The sequence below is a fragment of the Podarcis bocagei genome (genome assembly GCF_964188305.1).
Source record: "Podarcis bocagei genome assembly, chromosome: 1".
Classification (NCBI taxonomy): domain Eukaryota; kingdom Metazoa; phylum Chordata; class Lepidosauria; order Squamata; family Lacertidae; genus Podarcis; species Podarcis bocagei.
In genome coordinates this window covers 138,197,065-138,223,237 of record NC_138125.1, presented here as the reverse complement: position 1 = coordinate 138,223,237, position 26,173 = coordinate 138,197,065, and the positions used below count along the sequence as shown (strand labels likewise).

Genomic DNA, 26,173 nt, shown 5'->3' with positions numbered 1-26,173 from the left:
TCCCTTCAACACTGTTGAAGGGAAACTCCCGACCGGGGTAAAAATTATATACTGAACAGATGGAAAACTCTTTAACTTGAGTAGGCTGAAAGCAAAGAGTAAGGTTACCATAACTTCCATCATAGAGCTTCAATATGCTGATGACAATGTAGTGTGTACACACTCAGAGGATGACCTCCAAACCATCCTAAATATATTCGCAGAAGCCTGTGAAAAGCTTGGTCTATCGTTCAACATTAATAAAACCAAAGTGCTGCACCAACAAGCACAAAACAATCCCTCTGCAGCACCACAAATCCAACTCAATGGTGTAAAGTTGGAAAGTGTCAATCACTTTTCCTACCTGGGCAGTTGTATTTCCACAAGGGCCGACATTGATGCCAAAATCCAGCATCGCCTGAGCTCAGCAAGTGAAGCTTTCTCCCAATTGAAGGGCAGAGTGTTTGAGGACATTCACAAAGAAACCAAAATGCTTGCTTACAAAGCTATTGTACTACCAACCTTACTGTAGGCTTGTGAAACATGGACCATTTATAAATGGTCCTCCTCAAAAGATTCCATCAACGGCATCTCTGAAAAGCTCTACATATCACTTGGGAAGACAGGCGAACTAATGCCAGTGTACTGGAAGGAGCAAAGACCACCAATGTCAAAGCAATGATTCTTCAACATCAACTTTGTTGAACTGGTCATGTTGTTCGGATGCCTGATTATTGTCTTCCAAAGCAACTACTCTATTCTGAACTTAAAAATGGAAAGCGTAACACTGGTGGTCAACAAAAGAGGTTTAAAGACTCTCTTCAAGGCAAATTTTTAAAAATGCAGTATAAGCACGGATAATTGGGAAACACTGGCCTGCAAGTGCTCCAACTGGATAATAGCCTCTACCAAAAGCATATTCGACTTTGAAGAAGCACAAACTCGGGACAAAAGGGAAAAATGTTTGGCAAACCCTCACCATGATCAACTCCCACCTGGAAAACTATATCCCCACTGTGGAAGGGCATGTGGATCCAGAAGTGGCCTCCAGTGTCACTTACGGACTCACTGTTAAGACCATATTCATGGAAGACAATCTTACTCAGCTACAAGTGACTGCCAAAGATGAAGAAGAAAGGCAAGCCATTTTGTTCACTTTTGGAGGAACTATGCCTTGAAATACCAGCTTCTGGGAATACAAGGGAGGAAATTGCTGTTGCATTTGGTTAGTCACTGTGAGGGCAGCACAAGTCTTTGGTCTGAACTAGCAGGGCTCGTCTTCCATTCTTATGAGAAATGTAGCAATTAAGTTGACTTAGTATAAATCCAGTAATGTAACTCAATCTGCACACAGAGATCTAGATGCAACTAGTTTCTTCTTCTTTTTCTTTGAAAGATGTACTCTTTCTTTGAAAGGGGTAACCAATGCAGTGTCCTACAGATCTTTGGAGGCTATAACTTCTATTATCCCTGATGACTATCCCTGCTAGCCATGGCTGATGGGACTTTAAGCCGATCAACATCTGGAGGGCACAATGTTGGCTCCCCATGCACTAGGCCAGTGTTTTTCAACCACTTTTCCGCGGCACACTAGTGTGCCGCGAGATGTTGCCTGGTGTGCCGCAGCGGCGGCGAGGAGAGGCCGCCCAGCGAGGGGCTCTCGCCGTCTGCCTGCCTGGCTGCCTGCGAGCTCGGCGGGCAGCGCCTCCATCCGCAGCGCCCGCCTCGCGGCTCTCATCTGTTTAACCTTGAAGTCCCCCCCCCCGGCGCGCTCTCCTTCCTCGGCGCTCCAAGCGGCGCTCCGGCTCCAGGGGGCGGAGGAAGAAGCTCCCGGGCTCCGGCGTGTCCTCCCGGGCGAGCGCCACTCGAGAGCCGCGAGGCGGGCGCTGCGGACGGAGGCGCTGCCCGCCGGGCTCGCAGGCAGCCAGGCAGGCAGACGGCGAGAGCCCCGCGCTGGGCGGCCTCTCCGGGGAGCGAGAGGCGCCGAGGAAGGAGAGCGCGCGGGGGGGGGGGACTTCAAGGTTAAACAGATGGACGTTGTGACCACAATCAGTTTGAATCCCTCTTTTTTTCTAAGAAAATAAACATTTTACTGTTTTTAGGTATTCTCGTCTTATACCCATTCATGCAGTCCAGTGTGTTTAAAGAATAATTGGGTAAACAGGGTGGGAGCAAAGCACCCCTTTGGAATTATCCTGTGAGAGGATGTTATTTTAAAGCACCTGTGTGCCAATTTGGGATGTCTGTAGAGTTTATTTTTCCACATTATAAAAATATGATAGTCTCTCTTCTCAAAGGCAGATGTAATATTTTTAACAAATATTGTCATGAGTAAAAATAAGCCTAAGGTTTTTTTTTAAAAAAAGTCAAATTTTCGCCCACTAGGCGGGCGCCGGACTGTGTCCACCCTATTTCCCATCCATCCTGGGTGGGGATCAGATCGGATGGGATCGGATGAGAGCGGACAGGCTGTCTGCTCTCATCCGATTCCCCATAGAGAGCAGCGGGGCTCTGACATTTCCCTCTCCGCACACAGTGGTGGTGTGCCTCGTGATTTTTTTCATGAAACAAGTGTGCCTTTGCCCAAAAAAGGTTGAAAAACGCTGCACTAGGCAATACAAACAACTTCGGAAGAAGTGTCTACAACCAAGCAATATAAAATGTCCAATAGGTCAGTGAGATAGATAATTATTTAATCCAGGTATGGGGAACCTGTAGCCCTCCTGGTGTTGCTAGACTACAACTCCCATCATTGGTCATTCTGGCTGAGGTTGAGAGGAGTTCTAGTTCAACAACATGTGGAGGGCCACAAGTTCCCCAACCTTGATCTAATCAGATGACATAAAAGAAGGTGATGGGCAAAAAGTCCAAAAAGTCAAGATAAGTAAATAAATAAATAAATAAATAAATAAATACAAAAAAATAAGAAATGGAATAGCCCCAATTCATAACCCCTAGAAAACCAGGCATTACATTACAACAGAAGACAATTCATCCCATTGTCTCTGGGGGTTGCAAAACTATCAATAATTTTAGTTTTATTTTCCTAGAGTCCTTGAAGAAACATTAGTTTTAAAACACAATTAACCCTGCAGCATGTAAACCAACACTGGGAAATTGAGATGTATAACAAAAACATTAAGATCTTAGGTTAATTAAAGCAGTCAAGAATTTTTTTGTTACAACAGGAATGCAAACATTTCATTCCTTGCTCAATTTCCTCAGCTTTTAGTTAAAAATCAAGAGAATTCCATCATTGGAACTACAGTGGTACCTTGGTTCTCGAACATAATCCGTTCCAGATGATCGTTCGAGTTCCAAAACATTCAAAAACAGAGGTGCAAAGGACTGTCTGCAAATTCAATTGAGAAAATTGAAAAACACGCAGCGGAAGCCACTCAACTTCCGAGGAGCGTTTGAAAACTGAAGCATTTACTTCCGGGTTTTCGGTGTTCAGGTTCCGAAACGTTCATCAACGGAGATGTTCGAGAACCAAGGTACCACTGTATACACTTACAGTGCCTGCAATTTAGAGGTACAGATTTATACTGGTTGCAGTTTATCGACACAAGAAAAGACACAAAGAAATAATAATAATAATAATAATAATAATAATAATAATAATAATAATAATAATTTTTTATATATACCCCGCCCTCCCCAGCCAAGGCCGGGCTCAGAGCGGCTTACAAGCAATAATAAAAACAAGATGAGTGATTACAACTTAAAAACAAAAATAAAATACAACATTAAAATAATGGAACATTAAAATATTAAAATGAAGCCTCATTGCAGGAGAAGGAAAAGAAAAAAGAAAAGGGGGGGGGGAGGGAATCAAATTGGCTCCAATCCAAAGGCCAGGCGGAACAACTCTGTCTTACAGGCCCTGCGGAAAGAAATCAGATCCTGCAGGGCCCTGGTCTCATGAGACAGAGCATTCCACCAAGTTGGGGCCAGTGCTGAAAAGGCCCTGGCTCTGGTTGAAGCCAATCTAACTTCCTTAGGGCCTGGGACCACTAGGGTGTTGTTATTTATGGACCTTGAGGCTCTCCGTGGGGCATACCGGGAGAGGCGGTCCCGTAGGTACGAGGGTCCTAGGCCGTGAAGGGCTTTAAAGGTCTAAAGCAGCACCTTAAATCTGACCCTGTACTCCACCGGGAGCCAGTGCAGCTGGAAAAGCACTGGGTGAATATGCTCCCATGGCAGAGACCCCGTGAGGAGCCTCGCTGCAGCATTCTGTACCCGCTGGAGTTTCTGGGACAGCTTCAAGGGCAGCCCCGCGTAGAGAGAATTACAGTAGTCAAGCCTGGAGATGACTGTCGCATGGATCACTGTGGCCAGGTCGGGGCGGGAAAGGTAAGGGACCAACTGCTTGATGCGGCGAAGGTGGAAAAATGTCGCCCTGGCTGTTGCTGTGACTTGCGCCTCCATGGAAAGGGAGGCGTCAAGGATTACACCCAAACTCTTAACGGAAGGCAATGGCACTAATTGGGCCCCCGCAAGAGAAGGGAGTTGGTCCCTCATCCCCATGCCATCCCGACCCAGCCATAGGACCCCTGTCTTCGAAGGATTTAGTTTCAAATGTAGCTGCTTTAGAAAAATGGGACAAATGTAACTGTTTTTGGGAAATGGGACAATCAGACCCCAAACCAAGTTGGGATCTATACAGATACCAACACAATTGCTACATCCAGTGTCTACCATTTAATCATGTTAAACTTTGCCTTTATGCCCAAACCAGATTTCCTAGGAAGCTTACAGAGCACCATACTATACCTAACACAACTAGAAGTACTAGCTGTGCTGCCTTTCGACTGTTATGTTAACCAGCACTATCTTCTAGCTCCTTCAGAAATTGTGTACAATTTCAGCTCAGCCTATCTTGTTACAATCATGGTACAGTCTTCCCCAGAGCTAAAATAAATAAATGGTTTTCATAATATCAACCAACCCCTCATTCCAAATGTTAATACATAGTGCAGAACATTTATAGATAAATAATGCTACCCATTAAAAATTTCAGGCATGACTGTGTATCTTTTTCTTCCTAAAACCTCTAAATTACAGCTTAATCAACATAGAAGAGCTATTGCTTAATGCCTGACCCTTATAGCTCTATATTCTTAGCTATTTACTGATAAGAAAAAGCCTACCTGCTTCACCTAACCACCACCTGAGATGGGCAGAACTCCACAACCCACTCTTATTGCTTCCCTGGCATTTTGTTTAAATGAAGTCTTCTGTTATTCTGTCACCCAGCAGCCAGATCCATGAAAACTATAGTGCAGTCAAAATTCAAGAAATTGCAACTCTCACACAAGCTACACTGAATGATCCAGCCAATCAGGTTGCCAAATTCAAGAAACAGAAGAGACTAGACAGCTTGTGCGTGTGGGATGGGATTACAACATCTAACTGAGCAGGAGCTTCCATGGATTAATAGGTGTAATTTCTTTTAAGACTTTATGTTCTTTTAACTCTGTTATTCAGAGGTCCATGCACCAGAAAGCTCATTAAAAATGAATCCCATTATAAATTTAATTTATTTTTATTTTTTTACTTCAGGGAGACAGTCCTATTTGTATGCCTGTTCATAAAGCCCATTCATCAAAGTCCTGGCAAGATTTTACACTTAAAAAGTAATAATCTCATTTTGGACAGCCCTATTAAATATCCTAAGTCAGAAAATAAGATGGGCACCTAATAAGCGATGCAAAAGAGAACTCAGCAATAGTGGGAAACTTCATGCCCAGCCTCCTGTTTTACACTTGAGAAATAGAAGTAAATTATCTCTTACTCTCCTGTCTCAATTTGATTCCCCATGCAGACTGACCCCATTAAAGTTTGCTCCACAAAAGACTGCATGGCAATAATACAAGGGTGAAGGCAGACAGGGTGTTTAACTACTGAGTTTGCTGTTAGGCATATGGAACCAAGATACATCGTGGCAAAGCAACCACTTTACACGGTATTCCTGCAGCATCTTTTTGAGTAGCCAGTTGAGAATGTGCCAGGAGTACTCTTCATCTATCTAATTCAGTGGTTTCAACCAGGGTGCCTTCCCTCCCTCCTCTGAAGTGCTCTCGTGTCTCTGCTGTTTGCTGCCCCAGCCCTGGCTACAAGCTCCGCAGGTGAATGGTGCTTCTGGGGCTGGCCAGGGAGTGCTGCTTGCCAGGAGCTGAGGTGGCTCAGAGTCCAGGGGTGGCTGCAGCGGCTGCCTGGAGGACTCCCAAGGAGGGGGAGAGGAGGAGGCTGAGGGAACACTCCACAAGGGAGGGTGTTTGAAAAAGGGTGAGAGGCTGCCAGCTCTGCAGGCAAGAGGTGACATAACTGGGCTCCTGAGCCCCACAGGGATGCCGCAGAGGGAAGGTAGTTGGTCAAGGGAGCCAAGGACTCAAAAAGGTTGAAAACCTCTGATCTAATTTCATCTGTCTGGATCCTGTGGGCTCACTCTTACTGTTTGTGCACTGACACAGGGGGCTGTGGCCAAATAAGGCTATTTGGTGAGCCTGGAGTGGTGCAAACAGAGAAGCAAATCAAGATGGCAAACCTTGCTGAGCCATGGGGCAGGAGAGAGTGAAGAAGAATAGATGGAAGCCAAGAGGGTGGAAGGAGTGCTTGCTGCCCCCCATCCCCATCAGAAGCATTGCCCCTGAGTGGCAAAAGTCCTGTGGCTGGCTGGAAACTGATTCGTCCCCCTCTGTTTTGGGTACCTCCTCAACTGTGCTCCTACCAACCCTCTGCTACCACATCCTTGCCTTCTCAAAGGTTGACCCTAGATTTTTGTTTTTGTTTTTTGTTAAAAGGTAAAGGGACCCCTGACCATTAGGTCCAGTCGTGGCCGACTCTGGGGTGGCGGCGCTCATCTCACTTTATTGGCCAAGGGAGCCGGCGTACAGCTTCCAGATCATGTGGCCAGCATGACTAAGCCGCTTCTGGCGAACCAGAGCAGTGCACGGAAATGCCGTTTACCTTCCCGCCGGAGCAGTACCTATTCAGAAAGAGAGAACGGAGGGGTGGCTCTGGTCCCATTCACCTTCAGCTCTGCCCCCGACAGAATTTTCTTGTGGATCAACAGCTGTTCACCCAGCTGCTGGGTTATCATTCGTGGACTACCAGCAGAAGAAGCCTTTTAAAAAGCCCTTTTCCTTCCAATATTAGATCACTCATGATTCTTGATCAATTTATATATAGAGAGTGTGCGTGTTTTAAGAGAATCCAGCTTCAGATATTTTCCTACATCTCATTTCTGCTCTGCGCTTGGCAGCTAAAAGGCCTCTCCAGTTGGTCACCTGAGAGTCACGGCATGCAGGCTGAGGCAAGCATGGAAGAATGTCTGTACTAAGCAGCGGCCTCCCAAGAGCTGAATGTGCACTCACTCATGGATCCATCTCAGGCAATCTTTCAGCCAAGCCAAAAGCCTACCTTCAGCTATGCAGTAAGTAGAGCCAGGGGAGAGGGAATTGAAAGAGATATTCCCTACATTGCTGAAAGTGGCATCTTCCCTTAATCAAACTCGGCAACAACTGAGCAGTGCAGGTAAGAGAAGAGCAAAGCAATACATTCCCTGCAGAACTGCTCTTCATTTGACAACACGTCCTACAGCATCAGTATCTTTCTTCACTAGACGTTTAAACTAGATCAGCATTCTGCTTATGTGCAAGACCAACATGCAAGCAGGGACGGGGCGGGGAGGGCAGGAATGTGTCATGCTCCACCTCCTATATCACCCACCCAACTCATGGGTGAAAAATGGCTTGAAGCGGAGGAGCCTTCTATGCACAGAGGCTTCCCATATGTTTTTAAAGCCTACACAACTGGGGCTCCCCATTTTAGACCTTTGCCTTGGGAGGCTGATGGGTCTGTGTGTAGCTTGATGCATTTATCACTGCTCTCCCTGCTTGCATGTGGGGCTTACACACAAGCAGAATGCCCAAACACGGCTCATGATATGGGACAATCAGCACAGCGGCATTTAATGTTTCTTTTTAATTTTAACTAGTTAAAGAGGTTGCAGGAGTTGTAGACTTGTTGGAATGATCTGCTCCAAGAAGCAGATGGGTTCAGATGGTTTCCCAATAAGTCCCTAGTCAGGGAGCTGTGGGTTCTTCTTCCCTCCAGGCAGCTTTAAATGCTACGTGAGCCTTTTGGTGTGAGCCAAAGGGCAAGAGCTCAATGGCTCTTGCATTGTGGCTCTTTATCTGGGACTCATGTTCCTGCAAGGAAAGAATAAACCCATGTGGAATGAAGTTACCTTAAATAGCCCACATGGAGAAAACTCATCATAGACAATCCTCTAGAACCGGCTGCACACAGAAGTGATCGACTTCTCTGAGGATGAAAAAGAAGTTGAGACTAAACACTATAAAATATATTGCTGCTAGCAGTATACTGCTGCACTGAGTAAAGAAGCTCATCCCATAGAGGCATAAGGTTGGTGCTCAGGAATTCTGATATTTTGAATCATTGGGAGTTTGCACTGAATTGCAGTAATTGTTTTGATGAATATGTGTTTGTTTTTTGCCTAATTTCTATACTCTTGTGTTTATGATATGATTACTGTATAGTGATTCTAATGCTTGCTCCCAGTACGTTTCCGAGCACAATTCAAAGTGTTGGTGCTGACCTTTAAAGCCCTAAATGGCCTCGGTCCTGTATACCTGAAGGAGCGTCTCCACCCCCATCGTTCAGCCCGGACGCTGAGGTCCAGCACCGAGGGCCTTCTGGTGGTTCCCTCATTATGAGAAGTGAGGTTACAGGGAACCAGACAGAGGGCCTTCTCGGTAGTGGTGCCCACCCTAGGGAAGTTTTTAATATTTAATGCTGTACTGTTTTTAACATTTGATTGGGAGCCACCCAGAGTGGCTGGGGAAACTCAGCCAGATGGGCGGGGTATAAATAATAAATTGTTGTTGTTGTTGCTGCTGCTAATTTTTAATGTTCATGCAAGCCATTTTGAGCTCAACACTACTGGAGAGATGGGATGCAAATATACAAGGTATGACCAGAAAGTTCAGTGAATGATCAAAGAAAATGGACAGCGAGAAATATTTTAACATACAACCCTACAGGCCTTCAAAGTAGGCCCCCTCTGATATAATGCACCATTGACAACATTTGTAGAACTGTTGGAAACTTCTGGATAAGTCCTCTTTTCATATGGCTTTAAGTTCCCTCTTCACAGCAGCTTGGATGAGTGAAATGTTGGGAAAACTGTACCCTTTCAGTGCAGATTTCAGTTTTGGAAAAAGAAAGAAATCCGGTGGGGCCTGATTGGGAGAATATGGAGGGTAACAATTTCAACTCGGTAACGATTTCAAGGGTCATCTTCAATGGTTTGCTGCCCTTCACGGAAACACTTAACCCACTCACACACTGTCTTTTGAGTTACAGCTTCATCTCCGTACACAGTTGTGAGCATTTCATGGATTTCCGATGCCAATTTACCCAATTTGAAACAGAATTTCATATTGACTCTCTGCTCCATTTTCAATCACAACACACTGCACTATTAACAGCTACTAAACGCTACTGCATGAACGTAGGCCTGTCAACAAATGCCAAGACATGTGCGCATATGTTAGCTGAGATATGGATGAACGTGTCTCCGCGAATCCGGCAGTTCCCATTATCACATACAGGGGTGATTCACTCTACTTTCCCGTCACACCTTGTATATATCAAATCAAGAGCCCTTGGGAAATTTCCCGCTGGCATGCGGACTCTCATGGTGAAGTCCTGGTCACTCTGTGGGATGCACAGGTGTATTGTGTGGTAAACACAATCAGACCTAAGCTCCCTTTCCCATGGAAAAAGTCCTTCTAGCCTCTTGGTTTACTAGGGAGCAGGGGGCAATGAAGCAGTTGAGATGACAAAGTCTAAACAAAAGTCGTGGAAGTTTTGAGAAGAAAAAGTGGTGCAGATATAGTTTTATAAATAATACAGTATAATGGACTGGATGAGGTCCAAGGATTACATGCTTGATCCAAATAGTTTTAAAGGTGGGCCCAGACAAGTTCATTTGTTTATTTAAACCATTTATATGCTGCTTTACACTAGGGCTGGGCAATATCTAGTTTTCAACATCATGGTATATCAGCAGCTAAACACCACAATATCTTGATGCCTGGTATGTATTTCAGCTGTTTCTTCCTCCACATCTTAGGAGAAGAAGAAGCAGCTGATTGCTCAGCCTTACATGGTGACTGAGCCAAGAGAGGGGCATCGGGGCTTTCTTGAACCGCTCAGCCTGTGATGTCCCTCGGGCTTACACATGAGCTGACCTGGACGCATGTGAGCTGAAGAGGCATTGGGGCTCCCTCAAAGGTGTCCGCCTGTCTTCGCCCAAACGGATGAGCTGCCTCTCTTTGCTCTTGGGGTGGTTGGTCACTCTGGGAGGAAAGACGCAGCCCCCCCCACCCCAATGAAGGCAAGCTGGTGACAACCAAGCACATGGAGTGTGAGAAGCATGTTCTCAAGCTCTGGACATCTGTCTGCCTTTGCCTGAATGGGCCAGCTCCATCTTACCTCCTGGAGCAACCAACCGTCCCAAGAGAAAAGGTGCAGCCCACCCACTTGGGCAAAGGCAATTTGAGTTGCCAATACATTGTGGTGGCTTGGGAGCTGCACTCTATCAGCAGCTCAAAAAGTCTGGAACCGGTAGCGTGATGTGAACACCATACCAGTTTATTTATTGGGACAATAAATAGAAGTATCATCCAGCCCCACTTGATGTCATAGACTTTAAGTGGTATGTAGTAAGGTTAAAAAGATACATTTAAGATAAAATCATTTAAATCTAACCATACACTCAAAAAACTTACTTTAAATGCCTGTTTTTTAAGTTACTGGAAGATATAGCTATACATCACCTCCAGGCTTGTTGGGGTTTGTGCTTGCAGCCAAACCACCTGTTAAGAGTTTTTTTTCAACCAAAAACTCCTTTCTTTGGGTCCAGCACATAGCTGTCAAGTGTCCCTTATTTGAAGGGAGAGTCCCTTATTCCAGCGCCATGTCCCGCTGCTGTCCCTTATTGATGGATGTCCCTTAAATGATGTCCCTTAAATTTCAAAGGAAGCAGCTCCTCTCCCTCCCTCCCTCCCTCCCTGCCGGCCAGGGAGGAAGGAGGCGCCAACTGTGTTGCTTGGCTGTGTTGCTCACCCAATAAGAAGTCTAAGAACGACTGGGGGGTGGAGCTTGCATGCCTTGTGTGTGGCTAGTTAATGCAAGCTGGGGTTTTTTTTTGAATGCTGGACGCCATTTTGTTGCACGTGCTGCTGCAAACTTTGCAGTGCAAAGCCAGGCCGGGGAACCATCTTAAGTTTTTTGTTTTTTTTAATAGATATTTATTGAAGTTTCAGAAATTATATAAAGAAAACAAACAAAACACAAACAAAAAACAAGTATAATTTCAAACCCTTATTTTCTTACACCTTACTTCGCTGACCTCCTCCTACCTCCCCTTTCTGTATTCCAATTTCGAATTATTTATTCAGCAAGTCCTCTCCCTTAATTTCATTTAGTTTTTAACCTTTCTTTTCTTTTAACTTCAACATTACTGCTTTAAACCACTTAGTTTCTAAACCGTCATCATTCTAACAGGGAGCCATCTTAAGTTGAGGCTGCATAGGCCTTGTGGTGCATGTGATTCAGATTCTATTCAGTTGAACCTCTGGTTACAAAGTTGGTTGGACAGTGTTCTCAAAGCTACCAGAATGAGTTTGACCAGACTGCAGGAGGACAGGAAGACTGGAGTGCCTGGAACAGGTGAGGCTGCAGGTCCCTTATTTTGGCTGCTGGTCCCTTATTTTCAAGGCTGCTGGTCCCTTATTTTCAAATCTGTAAGTTGACAGCTATGGTCCAGCACCTTTCCAGCTACCAGACACCTAATTAGCAGAGTAAACACACACAGTCTTCATTGTGTAGGAGTTCCAAGTCAGGCATGGAGTAATCAATCACAGGAAACAATCCAGAACATACAGAAATTCATTTACTGTTGGTTTGAGCATAACAGTTACAGAACTATACAGGAAAACAAGCTTCTATCAGTACCCTGACTGGTGTACACTTAAAAGGTTGCAGGCCTTGCCCTAGATAGCTGCAAGGCCTCCCCTCTCCTGATCACATCCTTACAGTTCAAGAGTTGAGTTCAGACTAAACAATCTCTCAGTTCAGTCTAGAAGCTGTGCATGTGTGGGAACAGTTCTCACAGTATTGACTAGGTCTATGTGATTTATCGCTATATCATTAATTCCCAGCATGAAGTCTACATTAAATTAAAGGTCATTAAATTTGACCTTGCAATATATCGTTCAAAACACCAGGGGGCAGTATAACTGCCAGCAATTTGAGCAGTCCAGTCCCTGTGCGCAGTTCCTCTCCCTGCTCTAGCTACTTCGCTGCGATTTATCTCAGCCCAAGAAACATCCAAGACTGCTTGCTCCTTCTCCTGTATGCCCTAGGGGGGCTGTTGCCCATGGCGCGCAATGGGGGGGGCGAACCAGCCACCCCCCTGCAGAGATCCCTGCCTGACTCCTGTGGCAAGGGCTGGGCGAGTGCAGAAGTTGAACAGCACTCTCTGTGCCCCACCCTCACCTGCCTCCAAACCGGACTGGAAAGCCCCCATGCTGCGCTGGCAGCCCTAGTGCCCGTGGCTTCCTCCAGCTGGGCAGAGATGCTGGCCACTCTCCTCACATTCATGGCTGGTGGCGGCACTGGAAGCGCCTGGCACTTAACGGGCAGGCAGGTGAGCAGCGTACAGGCAAGTCCCACGTGACTGGAGCCTCTGTGTGAATGTGAGAAGATGTCAGGACAGCGTCTCTATCTCGGCAAACCCCATTTTTGGGGGGTGGGGGGAGGGCAAGTGGCAGAAGAACTTGTGAGAGCACTTCCCTGCATGAAAAGACGCACTGAGCACCCCCCCTTGCTGGATCACCCCTTCAAAGAGGTAGTGGTGCTACCCCTCTGAGATGCTGCAGTTGCCTGGCATGCACCTGCCCCACCTTGGGCAGTAATTGGGGACGCAAAGCCCCTGCCTCCACCCCCCACCCATCCAGGACTGCCTGCTCCTTCTCCTGGATGCTCATGGCTGCTCCTTTTACCACCCGCACGCAGAATCTTCATGCCCACCATATATACCAGTAGTTCAGTTTTTCAGACACTGTGATATATCGGTATATTTGCGATGTTTAGCTGGTGATATATCATGATGTTGAAAACCAGATATCGCCCAGCCCTAGTGTTGACCTTGTATCTGCAGTAAACAAACCAGTACTTCAGCAGCTTCTGGTAACTTTCAGTAACTTCTAATAGCTTCTGGTAACTTGTTCAGTATTTCTGGGAATGAATGTTCCCAGAAGGGTGCTCATCAATGGTTCCTCTTCATCCTGGAGAAGAGTGACTAGTGGGGTGCCACAGGGTTCTGTCTTGGGCCCGGTCTTATTCAACATCTTTATCAACGACTTGGATGATGGACTCAAGGGCATCCTGATCAAATTTGCAGATGACACCAAACTGGGAGAGGTGGCTAACACCCCAGAGGACAGGATCACACTTCAAAACGACCTTGACAGATTAGAGAACTGGGCCAAAACAAACAAGATGAATTTTAACAGGGAGAAATGTAAAGTATTGCACTTGGGCAAAAAAAATGAGAGGCACAAATACAAGATGGGTGACACCTGGCTTGAGAGCAGTACATGTGAAAAGGATCTAGGAGTCTTGGTTGACCACAAACTTGACATGAGCCAACAGTGTGACGTGGCAGCTAAAAAAGCCAATGCAATTCTGGGCCTCATCAATAGGAGTATAGCATCTAGATCAAGGGAAGTAATAGTGCCACTGTATTCTGCTCTGGTCAGACCTCACCTGGAGTACTGTGTCCAGTTCTGGGCACCACAGTTCAAGAAGGACACTGACAAACTGGAACGTGTCCAGAGGAGGGCAACCAAAATGGTCAAAGGTCTGGAAACGATGCCTTATGAGGAACGGCTAAGGGAGCTGGGCATGTTTAGCCTGGAGAAGAGGAGGTTAAGGGGTGATATGATAGCCATGTTCAAATATATAAAAGGATGTCACATAGAGGAGGGAGAAAGGTTGTTTTCTGCTGCTCCAGTGAAGCGGACACGGAGCAATGGATCCAAACTACAAGAAAGAAGATTCCACCTAAACATTAGGAAGAACTTTCTGACAGTAAGAGCTGTTCGACAGTGGAATTTGCTGCCAAGGAGTGTGGTGGAGTCTCCTATTTTGGAGGTCTTTAAGCAGAGGCTTGACAACCATATGTCAGGAGTGCTCTGATGGTGTTTCCTGCTTGGCAGGGGGTTGGACTCGATGGCCCTTGTGGTCTCTTCCAACTCTATGATTCTATGATTCTATGTCTCACCTCAACAAGGTTCAAAGGCTATACTATGGCCCAATGCACACAAACATTGGATTATCAGTAAAGCACATGAAATACTAAGAATGCAAAAATTAATTTGGAACTCCAAACATTATGTCAGGGTATCATAAGGAAACTACATTTTTAAAATACCCAGGAATTTCAGAGTCTGATATTTCTAGCTGTGCTGAAGTCTGTTTAATGCTGTATTGTGTTTTTAATATTTGGTTGGGAGCAGCCCACAGTGGCTGGGGAAACCCAGCCAGATGGAAGGGGTATAAATAATAAAATTATTATTATTATTATTATTATTATTATTATTATTACCCCCAGTGTTTGAAAGTCCTCTTCAAATGGCGGGGAACTTAAAATAGGAAAGTTTTAAAATAAAATTATCCTTATATGTATACAAAGCACTTAAATTTCTCTTTAGCAAAAGGAAGAAACCCAATACATCTTTTTCTGGTTTACATCCCAATAGCTATAGTGTACAGCAGCAGTATCTTTATTGAAACTGTTGCCGGTATTTCAGTAGGAGAAGCAAGAAAAGTTATTGAGAGCTGGCCTGTCAAAATATCTCAATCAGCATCCTAAGCGAGAACATTTGAGTGGGAAATGCATCCGAATTAGGGTTACTTTTACACACACAATATGTTTTAGGAAAATTAATGAATGAATGAAAGCATCATAATCAAGTGGCCCAGAAACAAATCTGGGTGTATCTGTCTATGTCCGATTATGCCATTACCAAAGCCAGATATTCATGCCAGAGGGACTTCTTTAGTCCATTTCGGTTTCACATGAAGCAACAACTATGAATGGCCCAAGTCAGAATGCCAACGGTATTCATTCTCTCTCTGACCCAGTTTTTAGCATTTGTGATAAAAAGGACTGAAGACTTAAGCATTATCTTTTAGGTAAATTCTCTTTAATGTCCTGTTGCCGGTAGCCACCATTCTCATAAAAGAAGTTTAAGAGAAAACAGACAGCAGCTGCTATTTCAGAGAGCTATTTTAAGATTCTGTTACCATGTCCATCTAGCACAGATTATATACTGTGCTTGTCAGGCTGCTGCTCTACCTCTGGCAGAGACAAGCACTCTTTCTTTCTTTCTTTCTTTCTTTCTGACACTCTAGGAATAGTTTTGTGGAATTGAGGGCAAAAAGTTTAAGTTAGACAATTCACATTATGAAATAGATGAAATTTGTGGAGCAAAAACAGTTCCTGTTGAAACTGAACCTCTGGACAGGTGTTAAATGTATCATCTTACACTCCAAAACTAATCTTCCTAAACACGGCATTCACCTATAATGTAATGTATTTGTTGCATGCCGCTTGGGGTACAGCACAGCTTTAATCAGCCAAGTATAATACAAAAAACTGCCACTTTAGTATAACATTGGACATCTTACAAGTCATATCAAAAAAGAGCTGTTGCATGCCCCCCAGGCATGGCCAGATGTCTGCATAAAGCATAGAGAGCATGAAAGACAAGGTTAATTGTGTATAACAAAGATGTTCAGACAGGACCTGAGGACAGTAGCTAAGAATATATTTTCAGAGTGGCACACTCTGGCACAGAGTGGTTGAACAAGAGACTCATAATCCTTATTGCAGAAGGATGTAAAGCCCAAGCTTTTAAGTACAGAATGCTGAAACAGTAAGGTCAAGTCTACATATCGCAGCTAACAGATTGGATGGTGGCTAACAGATTGAGGTTGAATCCTGACAAGTCAGAAGTACTGTTTTGGGGGGGTGGGACAGGTAGGTGTGGAGGACTCCCTGGTCCTGAATGGGGTAACTGTGCCTCTGAAGGACCAGGTGCATAGCCTGGGAGTCATTTTGGACTCACAATTGTCCATGGAGGCACAGGTCAATTCTGTGTTCAGGGCAGCTGTCTACCAGCTCCATCTGGTACGCAGGCTGAGACCCTCCCTGCCCGCAGACTGTCTCGCCAGAGTGGTGAATGCTCTAGTTATCTCCCGCTTGAACTACTGCAATGCACACTACGTGGGGCTACCTTTGAAGGTGACCAGGAAACTACAACTAATCCAGAATGCGGCAGCTAGACTGGTGACTGGGAGCGGCCGCCGAGACCATATAAAACCGGTCCTGAAAGACCTACATTGGCTCCCAGTACGTTTCCAAGCATAATTCAAAGTGTTGGTGCTGACCTTTAAAGCCCTAAATGGCCTTGGCCCAGTATACTTGAAGGAACATCTCCACCCCCATCGTTGAGCCCAGACACTGAGGTCCAGCTCCGAGGGTCTTCTGGTAGTTCCCTCACTGCAAGAAGTGAGGTTACAGGGAACCAGGCAGAGGGCCTTCTCGGTAGTAGCGCCCGCCCTGTGGAATGCCCTCCAATCAAATGTCAAGGAAATAAACAACTATCTGACTTTTAGAAGACATCTGAAAGCAGCCCTATTTAGGGAATGTTTCATGTTTTATCGTGTTTTTAATATTCTGTTGGCAGGAGCTGGGACCGAGCAATGGCAGCTAACCCCGTCGCGGGGATTCAAACCACCGACCTTCTGATTGGCAAGTCCTAGGCTCTGTGGTTTAAGTGCAAGTAGATAAATAGGTACCGCTCTGGCGGGAAGGTAAACAGCATTTCCGTGCGCTGCTCTGGTTCACCAGAAGCGGCTTAGTCATGCTGGCCACATGACCCGGAAGCTGTATGCCGGCTCCCTTGGCCAATAAAGCGAGATGAGCGCTGCAACCCCAGAGTCGGCCACCTAGGTCGGACTGGACCTAATGGTCAGGGGTCCCCTTACCTTACTAATATTCTGTTGGGAGCCGCCCAGAGTGGCTGGGGAGACCCGGCCAGATAGGTGGAGTATAAGTAATAAATTATTATTATTATTATTATTATTATTATTATTATTATTATTAGCAGTGGGATGAGATGGCAGAATGGACAATGCCACTTCAGCCTACAGGTAGAATACCACTGGTGAAAATATATGAACCACCAAGGAAGAAAAATCACATCATGAAGAAAGTTTCTAGAACTGAGTTTCTGCCTACATTGTAGCTAGAAAATTTGCAAAGAATATTTAACTAGAGGAAGCATTCAAAATATGACCCACCACCTGAAGGTAAAAAGGTAAAGGACCCCTGGATGGAGAAGTCCAGTCAAAGGCGACTATGGGGCTCATCTCCACTTTCAGGCTGAGGGAGCTGGCATTTGTCCACAGACAGCTTTCTGGGTCATGTGGCCAGCATGACTAAACCGCTTCCGGCACAACAGGACACTGTGATAGAAGCCAGAGTGCACAGATATGCCGTTTACCTTCCCGCCACAGCGGTACCTATTTATCTACTTGCACTGTCGTGCTTTTGAACTGCTAGGTTGGCAGAAGCTGGGACAAAGCAATGGGAGCTCACCCCATCGCACAGACTCGAACTGCCGACCTTCCGAGCGGCAAGCCCAAGAGGCTCAGCGCCACCTGCAGTCTCAGAAGTTGTGCAATCCATTCTACCAACTCGTGCTTGGGTAAACCAGGCCTATCTGAGAGCTTTGGGAACATTATTATTTTATTATTTTATAAATTTACATACAGCCTTATACCAGCAGGTCTATAATTCAGCCCTAAATCCTATTATTCTGGATGTGTTTGCTGCCCTGAGCTTCTTCAGGAGGAAGAGCATTTTATAAACAGCAACAACAGCACCACCATCATTACCAGCATCCCAGGAGTAAACAATATTTGAAGACAAAGACAACAACTTTTACTTCTCCAGCACCTACGGCTTACTGTATCCATTCAACAGGCAGAATGTGGTCTTAAGTAAGCAAAGAAGAGAATGCTGAAAACGATATTACTTAACTGCACTGCACCCACACTTCCATGCAGAACAGATGTGTTTTGTGCATAGTAAGAGAATGAACCAAGCCTCAAAAAGTGTAACATATCCCTTCCGTGATGGCGCATGATATTGTGGCAAGGGTGGAGATGGAGAGATTAGGCAACAATATAAATGCATAACTGTATATATTACTAATAAAAGCCTTGGAGGAAGAGACATAGCCCTGCCCAAAAGAAAAAGAAACTTATTTATTACTATGGCCCACAAGTCATTCACACGCTCACTGGCTGTTAGTTCCAAACAACAGCTGGTAGGTTTTTTAATACTTCTTTTCCACACTTGGTCTTAGTCAAAAGGTTGAGAAGTATTTTTTCCTATTATCGGCAGCCTGATTAACAATAGCATTTGAATCAATCTGGCTAACCTGATCCAAGCACACACACACACACACACACACACACACACACACACACACATGAAAACAAGTTTCACTACAGCCAATCAAAGGCAACCAACCACACCCTAGGCCAACCCCAACTTCTCTCACCACCAAAGGAATACGAGCGAATAGTAAAGAAAACCCACACAAGTGATGCTGACACAAAACCCCACACATAGAAGCATTGCCCCCCACCCCACTCACCATTCCCCCCCTCCACCTCTTTCCCCCTTTTCTTCCTAATGTACCACTAATGTCTCAACAAATGAAACTGATCTGTAGAAAATGTAACTTAAAAAAAGAAACACTGCGTATACTTTTGTAAACCAATAAATCTTTAATAAAAACATATTTTTAAAAAAGTATAATTCCCGCACTAAGTGCAATTTCTTAGTATTGTGTAGGAACTTGACTTTATGCAACATGAGTAATTTGTACAGTTTCCTTTTATTTGTTCACACTGATTTCCTTTTAAAAACTGCTCTCACATCCTGTAGAGGCAAGACATACCAAGCTCAGAAACAAATAAACTACCTGACATTTATTGGCCTCCATCAAGCATTTAAATAGTGGTATATAAACAACTGGAAGAATGGGAAATTGTTCACATAAACACTTCAGATGTTACAAAGCAGTTAGTTCTGGAGGCAAACCTAGAAAGGGGGAGGGCCCTTGTGCAACCCCATGAGCCACTTTGGTTAAAGAAAACAGTCAGTTGCACATTTCAGTATAAAGGATGTACTGCTACAAACATCACACAATAGTAAATTAGATTAAAAATAGGACACTGGATCAAGATCTTCCAGTAATCATACTTATGGCCCTGTATATTATGTATGTACTAAAGAGCTTGGTTAACCAAGGTCTATTAGAAATTATTCTTCATATTCATACAAAAGCTTGGTTTCTTATGCTTCTGCTCTGGCCTTTGAGTATGAGCAGTGGGGTATCAAGCATTTCTATAAAGCAAAGAAAATACTATTGATAGGCTCATGACCTTCCATGTTTCATTAGGAAGTCACAATATCAGTAAATAAGAATAGGTATGTATGCATTGTATACCTACTTTTGGGGCACCCTGTATACTACTAAATTGTTAGTCCTGGCCAAGCAGAAGAATAGGTGTTAAGCAATAACTTGATTATTCAGGATATAGAATTGAATAGGGGGTGTAAGGACACAGGCTAGAGGGGCTGTGTTTGGGAGACATTTTTGGATCATACTGTGCAAGAAAATCTGTTGGCATCACATATCCTAATGTGAACTGATTGGTTTAATGGCTGCCTATCCTTACAGAGCCAGAGAGAAGGCTTGGAAAAACCTCAAGATTTGCAGAAATACAAAGAAACACACACAAAAACCCTGAAGGAGTAAAAGAAAAATTCACCAAAAACAGCCCAGTGAGGACTGAGCAAGTAGTTCTTTAACATATACCCATTGTGAGATATGGATAAGAGGGCAGACACTCCCTTTAATATTTTCCAAATGCCAGCCAAAATGGGTAAGGAAACCTTCTCACTGAGGAGGTGAGTAGGGATAGGAGTCTTTTGCAAGGCAAAGTGGGGCAGGCTTGAGGTCTGTGAAAGCATGACTAGTCCTTGCCATGTGAGCTGTTTTGCTTTTGAGGTAATTTCCCCTCATGTCTCTGCAGTCAGGCAGGAAGTAAGAATTGAGCAATGGAGCACACTAGATTAAGTCAGGATGCCAAACCATAAAAAATAAACTACAGTTAGCTCAAGCAGATTCACAAGCCAAGTTCAAACAATGGTTTTAGATTATGGTTTGTTGACCAAACAAAACATAATTCAGTTCATGCACATGAACAAAACAAGAGTTGATCTAAACATGCCATGGTTTAGCTTTATATCCGAATGCAGTCATTTGTCTGCAGTCTACACAAACTGGCTTAACATACATAAGCTGCTATACAGCTCAGCTGTGGCCTGGTTCAGATGCAGTACCAAGCCACAATCCTGCCCCCTCCCTCCAGCCGCAAAGAAGAGTACAGAAAGCATCTACTTCTGTTTCCAACCAGCTGCAGAGCATTGTTTTAACTTTTAATCAATTTGATTAGTTTTAATTATAGTTTATCCTAACAAGCCAGGATCATAGAACATGGTTTGAACTCTGCTTGTTCAGACAAACAGTTGTTAAAACTAACTTCATTTCTTTCCAGTTTTGATTTAACAAACTCTATAGGTACTTGAAAATGCGGGTTTCCACTTTCCTTCTCACAGCTGTGCCAGAGGAGAGATGAGAGCAGGGGCAAGGCACAAATGCAAGGCCATTTCACATAGCACTAAGCCCCCACGGTACCCTCCAGATGTTGTGGACTACAATTCCCTTCATCCTTAACCAATGGCCATGCTAGCTGAGGCTGATGGGAGGTGTATTCTAAAACATCTCATGTGCACAATGTTGGGGAAGATTTAGCATTATCAGAACTGTTCAGACAGCTTACAAGTTTGAGGAAGGGCCATCGCTCAGCGGTAGAACAGCTGCTTTGCATGCACAAGGTCAGGTTCAACTCATGGCACCTTTGGGAAAGGCTGGGATAGAACCCTGCCAGAAACCCTGGGAAGCTACTGCCAGTTTGTGTAGGCAATACTGAGCCAGATGGGACAGTTGTCTAACTCAGCATAAGGTAGCATCCTCTGTTCCTAACATAGGTTTTTCAGGATAAGATTCATATGGTATGCTTACTAGGAAATAGTTCCTTTCAGTAGCAAGTTAAATCAGGCTTTTTTGGATGAGCATTTCAAGAAAGAGGCAATATAGAAAATCTTTTAGATTACTATTTCATTGTTGTTTTAAGTTCTGTACTAATGCATTTTATTGTTTTGAGCTTTTTTGTTAGCTGTTCTGGATACTATTTGTTAAAAGATGAGTTATAAATATTTTGGTCATTTTGAAAAAAAAAAAAAATTTCCAGTAGCACCTTAAAGACCAACTAAGTTAGTTCTTGGTATGAGCTTTCGTGTGCATGCACACTTATCTGAAGAAGTGTGCATGCACACGAAAGCTCATACCAAGAACTAACTTAGTTGGTCTTTAAGGTGCTACTGGAAAAAAATTTTTCATTTTGACTATGGCAGACCAACACGGCTACCTATCTACTACTTGGTCATTTTGAATGGTGAGAATTTTTAATTATTTGAGATCATGTCTACATGTTACACTGCGTTAGTACTATCTGAACTTTCACTTTCCGACAGACAGCAACTAAGCTTGGGAACAATGCATTCAGCTCATCCCTGCTTTGCTACAGCTACTATTACACTTGCTCAAGATAGATGGAAACTGGAAACTCTCTCAAGGGAGTACAGCCACAAGTGGTGGTGGGGAGAGATCTAACTGTGTGCCCTGAATCAATCACCTGTTACATGACATGCCAGGGTTTTTAAAGCACGTATTTTCACCTTTATGGAGCATTTGTACATTATCCAAACCTGCTCAGTATCATAGAAATAAGGCTTCACTGGCTGTAGTCAGAGAAGCCATTGTTGTTTATTTTATATTACAAGCAGCCTTTACACTCCCTTTTTCTCCACATATATGGAGCTTTCATTTGTGCCTTCTATCAAACAACAGACTGCTATTTTGTCCAAATCTAGAAAGCTATGCATTGAATGAAGTATAGATTTTCTACAAACCAATATGCAAAATCAATGTTTGATCCAGATTTGCAGGCAAACTAAAGCACATAATTCAACAATATAAAAATAGGAGCATACACAGGTTAAATCTGTAACATAGCCATATGCCCTACCTTTAAACTTTCAAATATACAAGTCAGATTGAATAATGAATAAACTATCTAGATACACAAAAGCTGCTTTGTTTCCATAGTTTTCACCAACATACCCTCAACACATCTTACTAACAAAATCCATTGTAACTGGGAAATCATTTGCCCTTCCTTAACAAAATTCCTATATCCTAAAACTACAGTCTGAACATAAACTCAAGTCTAAAGAGTTTCACAAGAACATAAAAGTTACAGGCAGTGGCACGCAACAGTTACAAAGGATCGCTTTCCTGCCTGTATTGTTACATGTTGTAACAATGCATTTTGTAATGTTACAATGTTGCTCAAAAGATGGAGACACAAAAATCAAGCTGGCCTGTCAGTACAGTAGGGCAGTCTGTTAAAAGGATATGGGTTTAACCATCTTTGGGAACATGTCAGAAAAGGAAGTTCTCTCTCCTTTTCTCCTTCACACAGCAACAGTATGTACAAAGGGGTGGGGAGGAGGGAGACCACCAGGGATCAGCAACCTAAGGCCCATGGGCCACAAGCAGCCCATGGGGGTCGTTTAACCGGCCCATGGACCCCTGCCGCCCACTTAGTCGGCTCCCGTGCGCCGCGCCAAACCGGCAGAGTGGGGACCGCCTTCCCCAACACTGGCCAGCTTCCCATTGGCTGCAGGAAGCTCCTGCAGCCAATGGAAAGCTGCGCACGCCTCCTCCGCGCCAGAAATAGCGTTTGCACATGCGTGCGTGTGCGCGCACTCCAGCCCACCGCGGCATCTGCAGGACTGTGAACCGGCCCTCCTGATCAGGAGGGCTTGGTACTTGCGATTTTAAAAAGGACAAGCATCTCACCAGAGTCAGTACAGATATCAACTTCCTCATCTTCCACTTCCCTCCTAAGGTTACTTATCTCACCAAAAAAGTTGTTGCTGCAGAACAGTACAGAAAAGAGTGAGCAAAGCTCACAGTGCAGAACAAGATCACCTCCTAAAGATCAAACTTCTGTTAAAGAAGTAACAGCCAAAACAATACTTCAGAAGCTCTCACCTCTTTCCTGATCTTTAACACCTTAAGTTAGAGGAACCAATATAAGCCCATGAGAGAAAGAATTTATAGGTATATGAAACATGTTTTAAAGACCAACATGTTTGCAGTGGTGTTTCTGGGCTACAGCTTCCTTTATGGGAACTATAAAGCCTTATAACCAGTTGGCAGATCAACTATTATAATACCAAAAGGTACAGAGAGAAAGAGGGAAAGGTAAATAAGTAGCAGGTTCCAGAGGCCATGGAACATTAGAAGCAACACACAGAACCCACATACATAAAAAGTTAAGCCTTCCTTCATCTTTTTGGAGAAAATGTGAGATCTAATTGCAATAAATAGATAAATAAACTACAAGAAGAATGGTTGGTGACTATCCTAATCAAATCAGAGTGCCAGGGTGGCGTAGTGGCTGGAGTGCAGGAGAAAGACCAGGGTTCAAATCTTGGTCTTGGAGCTCCCTGGGTGACCGTGGGGCAAGGCGCTGCCTCTCAGGCCCAACCTGCCTCACAGGGCTGCTGTGGGAATTGCTTGCGCAGAGGGGAGTGAAGAACCAGGCATGACCCCTTGAGCTGCGTGAAAGGGAAAAGGTGCAGTATAAATGCAGCACTCAAGATAAAACAAAATATAGAAATGTTTGTGTGTACACCAGCCACGCACAGTCATGGGTCCAGACACGGGAGCCTGCTGCCTTTCATTTAAACCTGCCATTATGATAAACGGTTTTGTCTTGGAAGACAATACTTTGTGTTTACAAACTTTATTGAACATTTTAAATGTGGGGGGGAAGACACATTAAGGGGATATGAATGAGCTTATTAACCCTTCTTCTGCCGTGGTGGCAAATGGGCTGGACCCCTCCCCCCGCCCCGCCCCCCACGGCCTCCCGGAAGTTGATGGGAGGGAGGGAGGGGAGAGGAGAAATGGGGGGGGCGGCAGCGGCACCTGACAGCTCCCACGTGAAAGGGGCGGGGCCGAGGTGACAGCCCCCGCCCCCCCCGCCCGGGGAGGAGGAGGAGGAAGAAGAGCGGAAAGAAGCAAGAGGCGCCTCCGGGAGGCCGCGCCCCCCCCGCCCGCTGCTCACCTCGCGGGCGATCTGGTTGAGGGCGTCGTCCTCGGCCGCGGCGGGCCTCTCGCGGTTGGGCTGCCTCTTCCTCCCGGCCGGGCCCGCCGCCTGCTGCGGCTGCTGCGCCCCGACCAGCTCCATGGCGCGGCCTGCCTGCCTGCCTCCCTCTCGACGCCGCTCCTGGCAGGCGCCTCCGGCGTGAGGAGAAGAAGAAGGCGGCTGGGGCAGGCCGCGCATGCGCGCAGGGGGGCGGGCGGGCGGGGGCGGGGCCTGGCCGACGGCTCTCCGCAGGGGGCGGGGCCGAGCGCGAGAGCGGCGCTCACCTTGCGGGGCGGGCGGGAGGGAGGAGCCCAAGGCCGCCTCGCCTGGCGAAAGCCCTCCGAAAGGGGGCGCCCCCCCCGACCCCCACTCAAGCCCCAGGGAAGCCCCCGCGCCCCCCCCCTCAGGAACCGGACCCCGCCCGGGAATGTCAAGAGAACAGAAAGGAAGACCCCTCTGTAAAACAGATCCTAAAAAGAGCTCCCTCAGCAGTCCGGCACTCGAAAATTCCTAATAAATTATTAGAAGTATGAACAGATAAGAGTCCCGCTTGTGCCTAGTATGCTGAAATCTTTAGAATATGCTTCTTAGACATTTATTTCAGGCCACTGAATACTTCAAAATATCCCCACCACCACCACACACACTTCTTAGTTTTGCCTCCATAAAAGGTTTGGAAGCTGAAATCCAAAAATATCTCTGATTACAGGCAAAAATGTTTAACCTTGTTCTAAGAAAACATTTGCCTCTATCACAGAACCACTAAATAGTTTGGCACAATCAGCCCAGGAGTCATGCCAGGGCATGAACAAAGTTTGTTGACCCAAGTGGGGTGTTAAATAAATCAATTCATTTTAGAAAGGGAAGCCACAAAAAAGATCAGGAAACTTTACTGCTGGAAACCTACTTTCATAAATAATATAGTATGCAATAGATTATAAGAGTAATGAATGCTTCTGGCCTTTTTTCAGCCCCAAGGCAACATGCACAGAAATCACAATATCCCTTGACAGTTGAGCTCAACACTTCTTTGCCCAGAAGCCTATTTATGGCAATTGCTGTATGCACTTGGCTGCATCCATTAATTATTTCTCAGTCCAGTTTTAAACCCATTTATTTGGAAGCCAGATTAATTTCAGTGGAACTTACATTTACATGTTTCATCACACTGTTTGTATGTAATTGCAAAAACAGCTGTCTGATGTTCCATTTCTGTTAACTGTGAGTGATACAAAAAGAAGACATACCAAGAAATAACAACCATATATTTTGTAGCACCTACAAGACCCAGATTTAATGTAGACTCTACTGCATAAACATAAATCTCACTTCAGCAGATTCATGGAGCGTTATCCCCAACAAGTAAACAAGTCATCTTCCAAAGATCTCAAGGGCTGTCACGTGGAAGATGGAGCAAGCTTGTTTTCTCCTGCTCTGCAGGAAAGGACTCAAACAAGTGGATTCAAGTTACAAGAAAGAAGATTTCAACTAAACACCAGAGAGAACTTTCTGACAGTAATTGCTGATCAACAGTGGAATGGTCTCCCTTGGGAGGTGGTGGACTCTCCTTCCTTGGAGGTTTCTAACCAGAGGTTGGATGGCCATCTGTCATGAATGCTTTGGCCAAGATTCCTGCATTGCAGGAGGTTGGACTAGATAATCC

The 26,173-nt window shown here is 44.9% G+C and overlaps 1 protein-coding gene across 12 annotated transcripts in view; it reads right to left on the bottom strand.

The window, feature by feature from the left end:
• The window catches only part of LRRFIP1 (LRR binding FLII interacting protein 1), a 112,657-nt gene extending 87,946 nt beyond the window's left edge, over positions 1–24,711 (bottom strand). For all 12 annotated transcript variants that reach the window (XM_081200732.1, XM_081200729.1, XM_081200733.1 and 9 more), the window contains exon 1: positions 24,490–24,711. In XM_081200732.1, the coding sequence (XP_081056858.1) occupies positions 24,490–24,708 (219 nt within the window). In that variant the 5' untranslated portion in view covers positions 24,709–24,711. The remainder of the gene's footprint in view (positions 1–24,489) is intronic.
• Positions 24,712–26,173: the final 1,462 nt, after the last annotated feature.